Raw genomic sequence first — 11868 nt, forward strand, 5'->3', positions numbered from 1 at the left:
TTATGAATGATTTTGAGTATTTGTTACCTCCCTGAAAAATGGAGGTAGTGTTTTCGGCGTGTCTGTGTGTGTGTCTGTCTGTGTGTGCATGTTTCTGCACATTTGTAGCCAGCATAACATTTGAACCTTTGGATGGATTGTAATGGTATTTGGTATGTGGGTAGGTGTTGGGTAGGTATAATTAAAGAAGAAATTTACATGTCAAGCCCTTATTTTATGAAGGTATGAGATTTCAGAACTCTTGTTTTGGTTGAGATGTCTTGTTAATATGATTGATTACTTGTACTCTTTTTTTTTTGAAGTTCATTTTTTTTTATTCATTTCATTAGAGAAACAAAATCATGGCACAAGAAAATAAATGACGTACATGTATGACCACAAAACTGATACATAAAACCGGCAGACAGTAAACAGTAGAAATGATAAGAAATTAATGAGAACCCCCCAGGAAACTAAATTAAAACAATGGCCAAAGGAAAACTTAGATCGGTATGACATATAAGTTTTACCGATTTTTATATATATAAGAATATATATATAAGCAATGAATTATATATATTTAAATATACGTTACACAAGAGTATATATATATATATATATGTAGGAAATGAATAAAAACTGACTAAAGGCAACTGAATCGGTATAACATGTAAGTTATACCGATATATACATATATAAGAGTATACACATAAGGAAATATATATATGTATATATATATATGTATTGAGAAATAAATAACATACATATATAAATATAAGGATATATATATACATATATATGTATGCATACACATGTACATACATACACACATACATACACAAATGCATATATATACATACGTAAAACAATGAATAATGGAAACTTAAATTGGTGTAATATATAGTTTCCCCCACTTCCCAATGTGTTTAGGTATTTTATTCAACCTTGTAGCAATAATACACTCTAATTTTTGAACATGAGAAACAAAAGAGATAAAGCCAGATATTTGTAGTTTCTGTTGACGATACTTGAAAATATAAATCTTACCTAAGAGAATGATAAGGTTTGACAGAGCTGGGCAACGATCACTTAAATCACCAAAGATAATATTGAAAGCATTAATATGCAAATGAATATTAGTTAGATTTTCATACCTCTTTTCATCTTCCTCACCTTGACAAAATTGAAGGAATGAACAATACGTCTCCATACAGAAGATTTTCCATGGTATTCAATGATGTCATCCATTGTGAGCTCTTCTAGGCACTGTATGCAAACAATACAAAACAGACTTACAAAATTGGTGTTATGGTATAGGAGGTATATAGGATTATGATGGTCAAACAAAGGGAATATGGCATTCCTACATTTCTGATTCAAATTACCTAACTAAAGTTGCATATTTCTATTTTATTTTTCTTTGGAACTCATTAAGCAAATAATATGCTAAAATGCATCATTTCATGTTGGTAAAGAAAGACATCAACAAAACAACAAACTCACCCTTCCTACTAATGACATCTCAGCTACTCTCTTGTCTGCTAGTGACACATGTTGCTCATAGATCTCAGCAACATTCTGAGGGCAAAACAAAAAGAGAAAGTTGGACTGGCTTTTGCTGAAATCTTTTAATGATGTCCCTACAATGTTACATGTATATCAAAGTTAGCAAAATGAAATAAACAAAACGTATGAAACAATTCTAAACTTCCTGTAGCTACTGATAAACAGTGCAAAAGCAAGCGAATAACTTTTATGATCTTACATGCATGTTGATGAACATGTGCCCTAAACACAGCCCCATCTTCTTGAAGTAAGGTTGGCGGGTTCTCACACCTACTGAGGCTGCTATGTTCTACAAAAAGTAAAAAAAGAATTAGTAAATTTAGTTGGGGAAACCCCAAAACAATTATTGAGTGTATCCATCAGAATTGAACATATTTACTTCAGACATTACCGTGACAGCAAGTATAATGAATTGGTTAGGCCACACCAATTTAATTTGTTGGTTCTCAGATTTTTTCAGAAAAAATATGAAGCGACAGGGCGAAAAAAAATAAAAATAAAAACAGGTCTAGGCATCCTATTATAGGCTGAAATGCTACAAAATAAGCCATGAAGTCAACACAAAAGGCTGGGTTGAAATTTATACATTGAATTTTGAACTTTTAATCAAACCACTGCAATGATAGATGGGAAAACTGTAACAACTAGGAAGAAAAGGACTTTCCTCAACTGTTGGGGGGCAAAACATGAGCATTTTTCAGTTGATTCAGGACCAGAATCAAATTTTTTTTTTTTGCAAATCAGAAAAAAACGAACAGGCGAATCCGAGAACCAACAAATTAAATTGGTGTGGCCTTATGATGTTATGGATGCATGTTGGCAGGATACTCTATATCCTAGATAACATTGTGTAGTATCAGGTGAGATAAATAAAAACACAATCCATTCTCCACTTGCCTGCAATCCATATTCTATTGCACGGGAAAAGGTTGATGCTGTCAAGGGCGTCACTGCTCCTGGCATCATTTCTCTGTGCAACACATATCTCCATGATTATTTCTGCATGATTCCAAGGTTCAACATTTGTGTCAGAACTCAGAAGTGTACACCCAAAACCTTAGTATTAACACTGAAAAAATTATACCTCTGTTTTCTTGATCTTTGTACCTTATATTTTGGTTACTCTACTGGAGTCCTATAAGCCCTCATGGGCAAAACTTCATTCAATAATTCATATAACCCTATATGTAGCTATAGAAAGGTCCATGATAGTATATAGCACTACACCATCAACCCACTAGTGTAAATGTATTCATGCAGAGAAGCATTTTTCTGTACCATTGCTGTTACTCACGCAATATTACTAGTGGTGCTGATTTCTTTCTCTGATGAAAGTGGTGCGTCAAACTCATGCATCAGTTCCCACTCTGACTCTATGCCAAATGTGGTGATAGGTCGAGCCTAAAGATAACAAAATCATCTTTGTTAAATGGTAATGTATGAAATAAACCTGTAATGTTAGCAGTACTCTGTCCCAACGTTTGCTAGCAACAATGTCTGATACAGCTGGCTTAAAATTGTATAGTTCATTTAATCTCCCTGCTTACTATGTATTAAAGGAATATATATTCACAAATTACCTTAGAAAAGGGTGAAGCTTAATGAAAGGTCATGAAGAATGAAAGGAATGTTAGCTGTGTTGCAAGCTCTACTACCAGTATTACATATCCATCATATGTATGGCACCTGTAATAGATACACTGTGTCTTGGCTCAATGCCCATTCTATATCTTGTGGTCCATCATAGGCTTCTTCCACCTGAAACACACAGACATAATCTTTGTAGTTCCCTACAATACAATAGTTACTGTGATGTTATACATCGGTCAGATTTTACATTGTCAGATCAGACAATGGCAATATGTATAAAGAGTACCCAGTCACATTTTTAAATCATCTACGAGATGACTGATCATCTATACTGTATACATACATGAACATAACTTACATTCAATACTAACTGTTAAAATCCTTTTAATATCTAGTTAAAGTATAACAATCGTAACAATCGAAAATCATATTTTTCTCTTAACCTAGGACACTTCTAGCAGCAGGACTTTTTCCGTACCTGTACAGCAATGTGACCGAGCTGGACAGCTGTGTTATTACTTAGACAGCACTTCTCAGACTGAGCTGAAGTCACTTCTTGCACTTCTGTCCCCCCTTCATCTATGAAAGAATCAACAGTTACAACTCTGTTTTGCATGACAACAGATTACAAAGTGATTTCAAAATGTCAGTTATACAAAAATGGTGGCATTCGATTACATGCCTACTTTTGAAACAAGCAAAAAAGACAATGAGAAATAAACTGTTCTAAAACCCAAAAGAATATAACTCACCGGAATTTTTTACCAAATCTGTCAGACTTAAAAATTCCAGTGAGCCATATTCTTTTGAGTTGGAATTACCAACTCAGATGAATTAATGCACAAAACATGCATGTATGTGCATTGTACATTGATGAGCCTTACCTAGGGGAACCACCTGTTGAGTCTTGCTGCCTAGATCTACACCTTCCACCTGACATGAGCCGTCCACACTGCGGGACAGGGTGATGGTGTCAGGATGGGACTCACCACTCACTACAGACTGGGGGAAAAAGGAGCAGTCAATGTGTTAAATAACATCAGTATTAATTTCAAGAGAAACATACAACTGCATGGGAGGTCAATGATGAAATCTTAGCATTGAAGCAACCAGACACAAGAAGACCTTCATGTAAGCATGCAGAACTCACCTCTCCCAGTCCGTAGTTGGCATTGATAACCATCTTGCCTGGATGTCCAGTTACAGGGTGCTGGGTGAAAAGGACACCTGCAAAAAAATATAGAAAAACATTCACACAACAAATTTACACAATGTACTTGATACCTCAGAATGTCACTTGTAAACAAAAAATAATAATTGTCAATATGTGTAGCTGTGCTGATTTGCACTCAATCACCTCAAAAGAAAAACTAGCTCTAACGAATTACAGCATTTCACAGTCCATTCACCTGCTACTTCTGCTGGGACCATCTCCTGTACCACCACAGCCATGGACGACCCAATAGGCTGGCCATGTTGTCTGTGGAGAACGGTATGTACATTATATGTGACTGTGTAGGAATCTGTAGTTAACATAAAGAGTAGAACGTGACTAAATGAATTGATCATAAATGACTAAAAACTGTTGCTTCATGCAATGGCAGACTTATAGTCAATGTAAGAATTTACAAATTTCAAATAACTAATTTGTCACCTTCTGTACTGGACAGCAGGAAACCCATAGAGTGAGGCCCAACACTTCTGGACTGAGTCACAAATCTGAAACAAAACAGCATAAAATTTTGATCAGTTATATTTCAACATTGAATCAAGATCGAGACATCTAGTATATAATTGAGGATGTGTATACTGAATTTGCTTTAACCAAGTTAACAAGAAAGGGCTAAGAACGTATCAGTATGTTTTTGGAAGAGTTTTGGAACAAGATGAGAGAAACCCCACCTGATCCAGCCCTCGGACACCCAGCTCTGTTATCATCTGTCCTGCTGCTGACATCTCTTCTGTGTCTTCACCTTAACAAGGAACATTTCTTTGTAACCTGGTGTCAGCATGATTTAAGAAAACAATTTACACTACATGGTTGAAAAACAATATACCAGAGGAAAAATGCAACCTATCTATCTACATCTTGTACTCAGGACACAGTATGAGAAGTTCAAAGAATATTACATACCAATAGCAGATGAACGAACAGCAAACTGGCTGTCACTCGGGTTACCCAGTTCAGCTTGGATGGCTTCTCTCACTTCTGGTGCCAGAGCAACAGATGTGAACATTTCCCCAACACTGGCAGATGTAGGAAAATTACATGCAACTTTCTTTAGTTCAAGGAAAAGAGAGGTCATAAAAAGAATCTAAAAGATAATCAATCAACATATCGTTTGTTTGAAAAAACAAAATATCGCACTTACCTCTGGCAAATTTCCTGCAGTGCCTCTACCTGGCCGGTACTTCAGGAAAAAAAGGAGAAGAACAAGTGATGGCTACAGGGAAGTATTTTACAATGGCTAGGACCAAACAAATGGCATGGGAAATTTCATCACTGATGATATAGAATACAATTTCAAGATTACTTACTTCTACAAGACATGTGGGCAATGGTGAAATACATACCAAGAGATCTGCTTCAGTTCTTCTAGCTTTGATTTCAATGTTGGATGACTCTATAATGGTAACCAGATAAGATACATGTTTTCATCTCAGACTCTCCATAACATAGAGTGTGTAATAAAAGCTGACAGGCAAATAACATTAACCCAGGATAATCCGAATATTTGTGATCTGTTATCATTTTCTTAATTATGACCATTATATTCTAATAATCCATGACACTAACCTTCAGCTGCAATTCCATGGCTGCCATGGTAACACAGAACCCAGAGGGAACCTTAAACTGAAACAGAACAACCACCAGGCATGTAAGCTAAGGTTCCAGTCAATAATTTGGAAAATAGATTGTAATAAAAAGTAAAATACAAAGACAAATGTTACAGAGAAGAAAATGTGGACATATTACCATTGTGCCTTTGCTCTGCAGAGCAGTCAGTGTGGCAAGACTGCCCCCTTTCCCTCCGACCAGTTCCGTACAGCGGCAGACTGGACTGGACAGGGACAGAACCAGCAGCTTCCTGTGTGTACTGGTGATGTCCGGCAGGGGCTGCTGGGGTCTGGACTCACGGGGCGGCAGTGGACAGCCAGTAGTGTTCCTTCGGTCACAAGGTGGACAAGGAAGGATTAAATTTACAAATGTAGATGGAAAAACTGTACCATACAGTCTTCCTTGTGCAGATGATTGCTGACTATTTTCTGATAACTTGTTATGTATAATGTTTATCAATTTTGGTTTATCAATGTTGGCTTAAACTCAGCAAGAAGGCTTAAATAACTTCAGAACAGAAAGAAGAGATGGATGTGAAAAAACTTACTTGTAATTAAACTCACAAACTCCCCAACCACTCAGGCCATTCACAGTGAAGTTAGCCAGCCGTTCGTGTACACGAGATTCCCACTGAAGCCCATTGTACCAGGTAGATTGACAGTATATTTCCACATGCACATCGTACTTCTTACCTCCTGAAAAGCATACCAATACATTCGGTAATTCAAATGTTCTTATGTTCATTGCCATTCTGGACAGTGACATTTAAGCTATGATTTTTACAATAAGAACAGGAGTCATCTTTTTTCCTTTAAAACTAGGTTTTTGACAAATTTTCTGAAGAACCTCTTCAAAAGTACTTCTTTATGATTTGACTACGAGAGTGCATCTTACTTTGCTTAACTTCTAAACAGGACTAAAAACTGAAGAATGTTGGGTTTAATATAAACTAATCTCGCATTCATTTTAACGTTTTCACAATCACCTGCCACAAAGCTGAAGGAGTAGTTGTGAGGCATGTTTCCATCCTCCCCAATACTTGACAACACCAAGTCCACATCTGACACTGCCTGCATTTTCCCATTAGGGGTGAAGACATAGCCTGTCCTCAGACTGGGGAAACAAAGTTGACAGCATAAGTCACAGAAAGTATGACATGGACTGGTATATAACCAGCATGAGTTGTCTGGTAGTACCAACAAAATTATCTATTCAATATGAGTAATTGCTACCTTGACTCTAAACATGTTTGATATTTTCTCACCTTTAAGAGGGGAACATGGTGAAAATTACGCAGAGTGTCTACTAGCGTGTACCATGGTACTCCTGGTACAGCTGATATATAAGGAATAAGGACTCATTTTAAATCTGGGATTGAGAGTATTGATCATTTAATACTTACTCTGACATGGTTGTTGGAAAACAAACTGTAGCTACTTGAAGGCAGGAGCCATCCTATGGATATAAAACAGCAATAGGATGTAATGGCAAACAGAAACATGAAGTATGATTATCAACAACTGTTGAATGAGAAAATCCACTACATCAAATTTATTCATCATGTTTGTGTATCATCAGACTGAATTGCCAAAGAAAAGAGAGAAAAAAAGGTAAATTTCGATAATATATGATTGTGTACATTCTTCCACAAGGGTTCAGATCTGCAGAATATTTTTTTCTGTACCCCTAAGGTGATGGCTTTGAAAAAATCTGGTGATAAGCTATTTGACTCATTTTCTGAAGCATGCATGTACAAAGAGGACTGCCACTTTACCTCTAAGTAAGCAAAATGAACTATGTAGCGATACATGAAGCCCCAGTCTCTCACACCTATGGAAACAAACAAGACTTAGTAACCATGTCAATTTCTGCATTTCAATTAAACATAACACTTACATATGATGGGATTTTGCAGTTTGGATGTAATATTCAGAATCCCTTGTGTCCTACCAAATGAGTGGTCCCTGTAACCCTTGAGCCTGACGTGCCTCTCCTCATGTCCCTCTATGTGCAGACCTCCCCAGAGCTGTCCCCACTGGTTGTAGTGAGTCTGATGAGAACTGAAATCATCATTGGAAAAAAAAACTATGAAGCAGACAATTCCATAGACAGTGGAAAAACCATCTGATCAATATCTTGGTATTTTTTTTACATTTGAAAGCAATCGTTGACAAGTGTTGCAAAGTTTTCAACAGATTTCATTCCTGTCAAATTGTTCATACAAGAAAGTAAACAAATTTCTGGTAAAACAGTAGTAAGTCTAACAATCATCATAAAAAAAGTAACCCCCAGTTAACACGTACCTTCTTAAGTCCTGGAAGAACTGCTTGTTCCACTTCTCGATGGCCATGGCACGGGCGATGGCTCGAGGATGAATGTCAGTGTCAAAGTTGAAGGGCAGGGTGTAGGCAGACCACATGAAGGAGAACTTGACATGGACCAAACGACCCTCCTCCTTTGTGACATCGGTACGTGGTGACTCTGTCAGTCTGCAGTTATGAAAAATGTTGTTCTTATAAGTCATGTACATGTACTAGATATATTGTCACTTGTACATGACAGTTCCAACAAATGTTACCTCCAGAAACAAGTATGTTAGTTACCTCATCAGTCCGTTGAACTGTACTTTCCATGTTCTCATGGCCTCCACTGGTTCAAAGGTCAGCCCTGCGGCGGAGAAGGTTTTCCCGTCGGTGTTGAAGACTGCGGTGTCGGGATGCTGCGGGGCCTGCAGCACGCCCACTCCGGGCACGTGAAGGATGAACCAGATCTCCGCACGATGCCCGTGGCGCCGACAGATCCGTGTCACCACGGCAGTTCCATCAGGAGCAAAACCATTGAAGTAAGCACTGTCCAGGGCCTACAGAGATACAACACTGGTTTAAGTTAACACTTAATTAAGTTGATCATCATCTAAATTTCTAAAGAAATAAATCCTTCATTAAACAAATTACTCATTACGTTGAGGTTTGGAATGTGATATTTTTAAGAATAGACAACTTGTTTAATAAAAAAACAACATATGGATAGTTTTAAAATAAGAAAAAAGCTTGATGACTACAAATTGGTATTTGTTATGTCTATCTTTGATTAATGTGTCAGTTTAGTTGTTTTCATAAAATGCTTTGGCTGTTCAATACCTATCATAACTTACAACATACCGGTAGCTTAATGTCTTGTAGTTGGCTTTTTTCATTTGAAGTGCAAAAGTACAAAAATGTATGTGCCAAGGTATGGCCGAAAAAACAGTGACAAAGGTAAAAAAAAGCCTTTGTATACATCACAATGGACCAAAACCTTTCAAGAACATTAATTTTGCCATCAATAAGATTACTCTTTTTCAGTCTCAAAGGCACATACAATTGAAAAAGCTTTGAGCTGGGATTCATCACACCTATGACGCCCTGGAAGCTAGGAAAGTAACAATTGTTTGTAACTTGCTATTCACTCCGATCCTACGCAGATGACGCAACTTCCTTGTCGTCAGTTCTATAGCTAACGTTATATATATATATATATAGATATATGATCATTGTTGCCAATTCACGTGTGCACAGAGGGAACCCATTCTATAAATGTCTTTCTGAACAACAAGCCCACAAAAAGAACGCCTGCATGAGCAAAGCTTCAGTCTTTGTTCATATCCTAACTTAAGAACCCAATTTGTGCTACATACTGGTAACGTTTACGTCAAATGACACTAATCATCCTCTTGAGGGCATTGGCACTATAGTCACCATTTCATTGGGCAACGTTTGGGTGAAGAAAGCCCAATTGTCTTCTACCTGTATGATGCTTCTGACATGTGTTTCCTTCTCACGTTACTCTCTATAAATATATTGCTTATTCTCTATAAATAATGGGCGAATCTCACAGATCAACCAGTTGCAGGTTCCAGCAAGTCCCTACTTGTGCTACTCTCAAACAGACAGGTAAGTTTTCATCACTAACCTTTCAAAAATCCTTATACTGTACTTACGTTGGCAGTTTTAGGTAAGGAAAATATGACATTTACTAAATTTATTCTATGATCCTAGTCTCAGAAGAGCCAGACATGGCTTTTCCCATCTTCAAGATTGCCTTGCTTGGAGGCCTCATGGTTCTGGCTTACGGTGAGTAAACCAACATTTAATTTCTACATGTTTAGATCTTTAATTTTGTACTGTAGTAATGCTTGTGTGCAAGGGGCATTGCACAATTACTTGTTGCCATGAACTTGATGAATTCACAGATTGCAAATGAAGGAGAAATTCACCTACTAGCAAATGTGAGGTTACTTGTATTGATACACACAGTATATCTGCACACCTGTTAATGATGTTATGCATAGAACATTAACTGGTGATACATTTTGTATCTAAACAAAATATTCTATTATCTCAAACAGATGCTTGGTTTCTTGCAATTTTGTAAATGTAGTAGCATATTGTCTTAATTTAAAGTTCAACTACCTTGCACTATAGCATCGGAGCCATACAAACTGATGCCACATGGTGGTTCAAACTTAGGAGTGGTGAACGGGAGCACTTTTCTGGAGGGAGAGGAGGTAAGTCCCAAATGATTGCTTGATACACAATAAAGGTTGTATGGGAGTAACTTATGGTATTTATCCAGCATTTTCTCCCTATTTTTCCCTCTCTAATCACCGACTTATCTTGCTGTGTCCTGTTACATGTTTTGCAGTCAGCCTGGGACAGTAACAGTAAGGAGGATAGATCTGTCCCCCCGGGTGAGATTGCTCGTCGCTACCGCCTGTGGAGGGCTTGGAAGAACAGAAGTCGGGCCATGAATGCTAGACGGCGTCGATGCAGTGAGTCTTTTACATCACCATTGTACAAATCTCTTGTCAAATTGTATGAATGTTAAGAATTTCCTTGCAAGCTTGGCATTGCACAATAATTAATAAAGCTTCAGTGACAATTAAGGCATATGCTGTACTGACGCTACTGACTACCCTATTTGCACCGAGAAACAAGAAGTTCAACATAATACTGGTAACTCTTTCAGACTCCAAAGGCATTACTGGAAAACAGTAGAAATTGGTCAAATACTAGTGAATAATATGCCAGAGAAGTTAGGTGGCAGCCAAAGGGGTACAGTAATTTGCAACCCATTGGTCTGGTAGAGAATATTATTAGCAAGCATGGCGGTTTGAAAGAAAGCTTGGATCACTCCACGTCACCAATTCTCCTAGGAGCCAATTTGCGAGCATATTTATAGGACCTGGCCTGCATGTCCTAATGAAAAGAAATTCTCATGTTTCAAAGCTTTCTGTTTTCTTTTATGTCTTTTCTTGTCACATCAATTTTACCTCTTTTAGCTCCCAAGTTTTATCCCCTCTGCAAATAGAAGTGCATATTGGTAACAGGTAATAATAGCACAATAGCACTAACCAGGCTAACAGTCTCAATATCTACAATACAAATGTGATGCTCCTTATAATTAGATGAGTCTTGATGAAAAATCATATGAAAAACACACAAATCAAACATTTTTAGTAACAGGTTTGTGTCCTTTTGTCCTGTAGCCCACAACCCACGTTGCTGCTCCATGAAGTGCGTGGATCAGCCATGGATTCCACTCGTCAGTCTAGCACCACGACTGTGGCATCCGAGGTACAGCGTGACTGTCTGCCGATGTGTCTGCTCCTGCTAACTTACTTAGTAAGGTCCGGTCACAATCACAACGATCAATAGTGACCGACCTTTTTTTTTTCTTTGGGAACATCTCCTAGAACAAGACAGCTGAATTTCGCATTACAAAGCTACAGCTATTCTGAGAATACCCAAGATTTACTGTTGTAAACTGTGTATGACAAACGTGAGAAATTATATGGAATCTATGACTGCCCAGAAGATAAGCCTGGAGGACAGCAATAGTGTATAATAACTGAT

At 37.6% G+C, this 11868-nt stretch overlaps 2 protein-coding genes across 2 annotated transcripts in view; one reads left to right on the top strand and one right to left on the bottom strand.

Annotated features, from left to right (window-relative positions):
* Positions 1-8770, bottom strand: part of LOC109473976 (putative phosphoenolpyruvate synthase) — a 14279-nt gene extending 5509 nt beyond the window's left edge. Inside the window, exons 1-24 of the mRNA XM_019774168.1 lie at positions 8578-8770; positions 8278-8463; positions 7925-8034; positions 7749-7804; positions 7377-7429; positions 6960-7087; positions 6522-6669; positions 6113-6302; positions 5933-5989; positions 5710-5759; positions 5508-5546; positions 5270-5382; positions 5038-5108; positions 4790-4854; positions 4545-4615; positions 4286-4362; positions 4020-4137; positions 3614-3714; positions 3232-3303; positions 2840-2946; positions 2443-2515; positions 1745-1834; positions 1483-1557; positions 1153-1245 (exon numbers count right to left, since the gene is read on the bottom strand). Of these exons, the coding sequence (XP_019629727.1) occupies positions 1153-1245; positions 1483-1557; positions 1745-1834; positions 2443-2515; positions 2840-2946; positions 3232-3303; positions 3614-3714; positions 4020-4137; positions 4286-4362; positions 4545-4615; positions 4790-4854; positions 5038-5108; positions 5270-5382; positions 5508-5546; positions 5710-5759; positions 5933-5989; positions 6113-6302; positions 6522-6669; positions 6960-7087; positions 7377-7429; positions 7749-7804; positions 7925-8034; positions 8278-8463; positions 8578-8615 (2181 nt within the window). The 5' untranslated portion in view covers positions 8616-8770. The remainder of the gene's footprint in view (positions 1-1152; positions 1246-1482; positions 1558-1744; positions 1835-2442; positions 2516-2839; positions 2947-3231; positions 3304-3613; positions 3715-4019; positions 4138-4285; positions 4363-4544; positions 4616-4789; positions 4855-5037; positions 5109-5269; positions 5383-5507; positions 5547-5709; positions 5760-5932; positions 5990-6112; positions 6303-6521; positions 6670-6959; positions 7088-7376; positions 7430-7748; positions 7805-7924; positions 8035-8277; positions 8464-8577) is intronic.
* On the top strand, positions 8739-11857 carry LOC109473977. The gene is made up of 6 exons (XM_019774169.1): positions 8739-8816; positions 9851-9906; positions 10012-10086; positions 10438-10520; positions 10658-10784; positions 11502-11857. Exons 3-6 carry the CDS (start codon positions 10029-10031, stop codon positions 11627-11629), a joined length of 396 nt encoding a protein of 131 aa, XP_019629728.1. The 5' UTR covers positions 8739-8816; positions 9851-9906; positions 10012-10028; the 3' UTR covers positions 11630-11857.
* The last annotated feature ends 11 nt before the right edge of the window (positions 11858-11868 follow it).

The sequence above is a fragment of the Branchiostoma belcheri genome, unplaced genomic scaffold (genome assembly GCF_001625305.1).
Source record: "Branchiostoma belcheri isolate BF01 breed outbred unplaced genomic scaffold, Haploidv18h27 scaffold3, whole genome shotgun sequence".
In the NCBI taxonomy this organism is placed as follows: Eukaryota; Metazoa; Chordata; class Leptocardii; order Amphioxiformes; family Branchiostomatidae; genus Branchiostoma; species Branchiostoma belcheri.

Coding starts and splice junctions, on each gene's coding strand:
- LOC109473977 (XM_019774169.1), top strand. CDS start 10,029: ATGGCTTTTCCCATCTTCAAGATTGCCTTGCTTGGAGGCCTCATGGTT. Junction 10,087..10,437: donor CCTCATGGTTCTGGCTTACG/GTGAGTAAACCA, acceptor CTTGCACTATAG/CATCGGAGCCATACAAACTG. Junction 10,521..10,657: donor CTTTTCTGGAGGGAGAGGAG/GTAAGTCCCAAA, acceptor CATGTTTTGCAG/TCAGCCTGGGACAGTAACAG.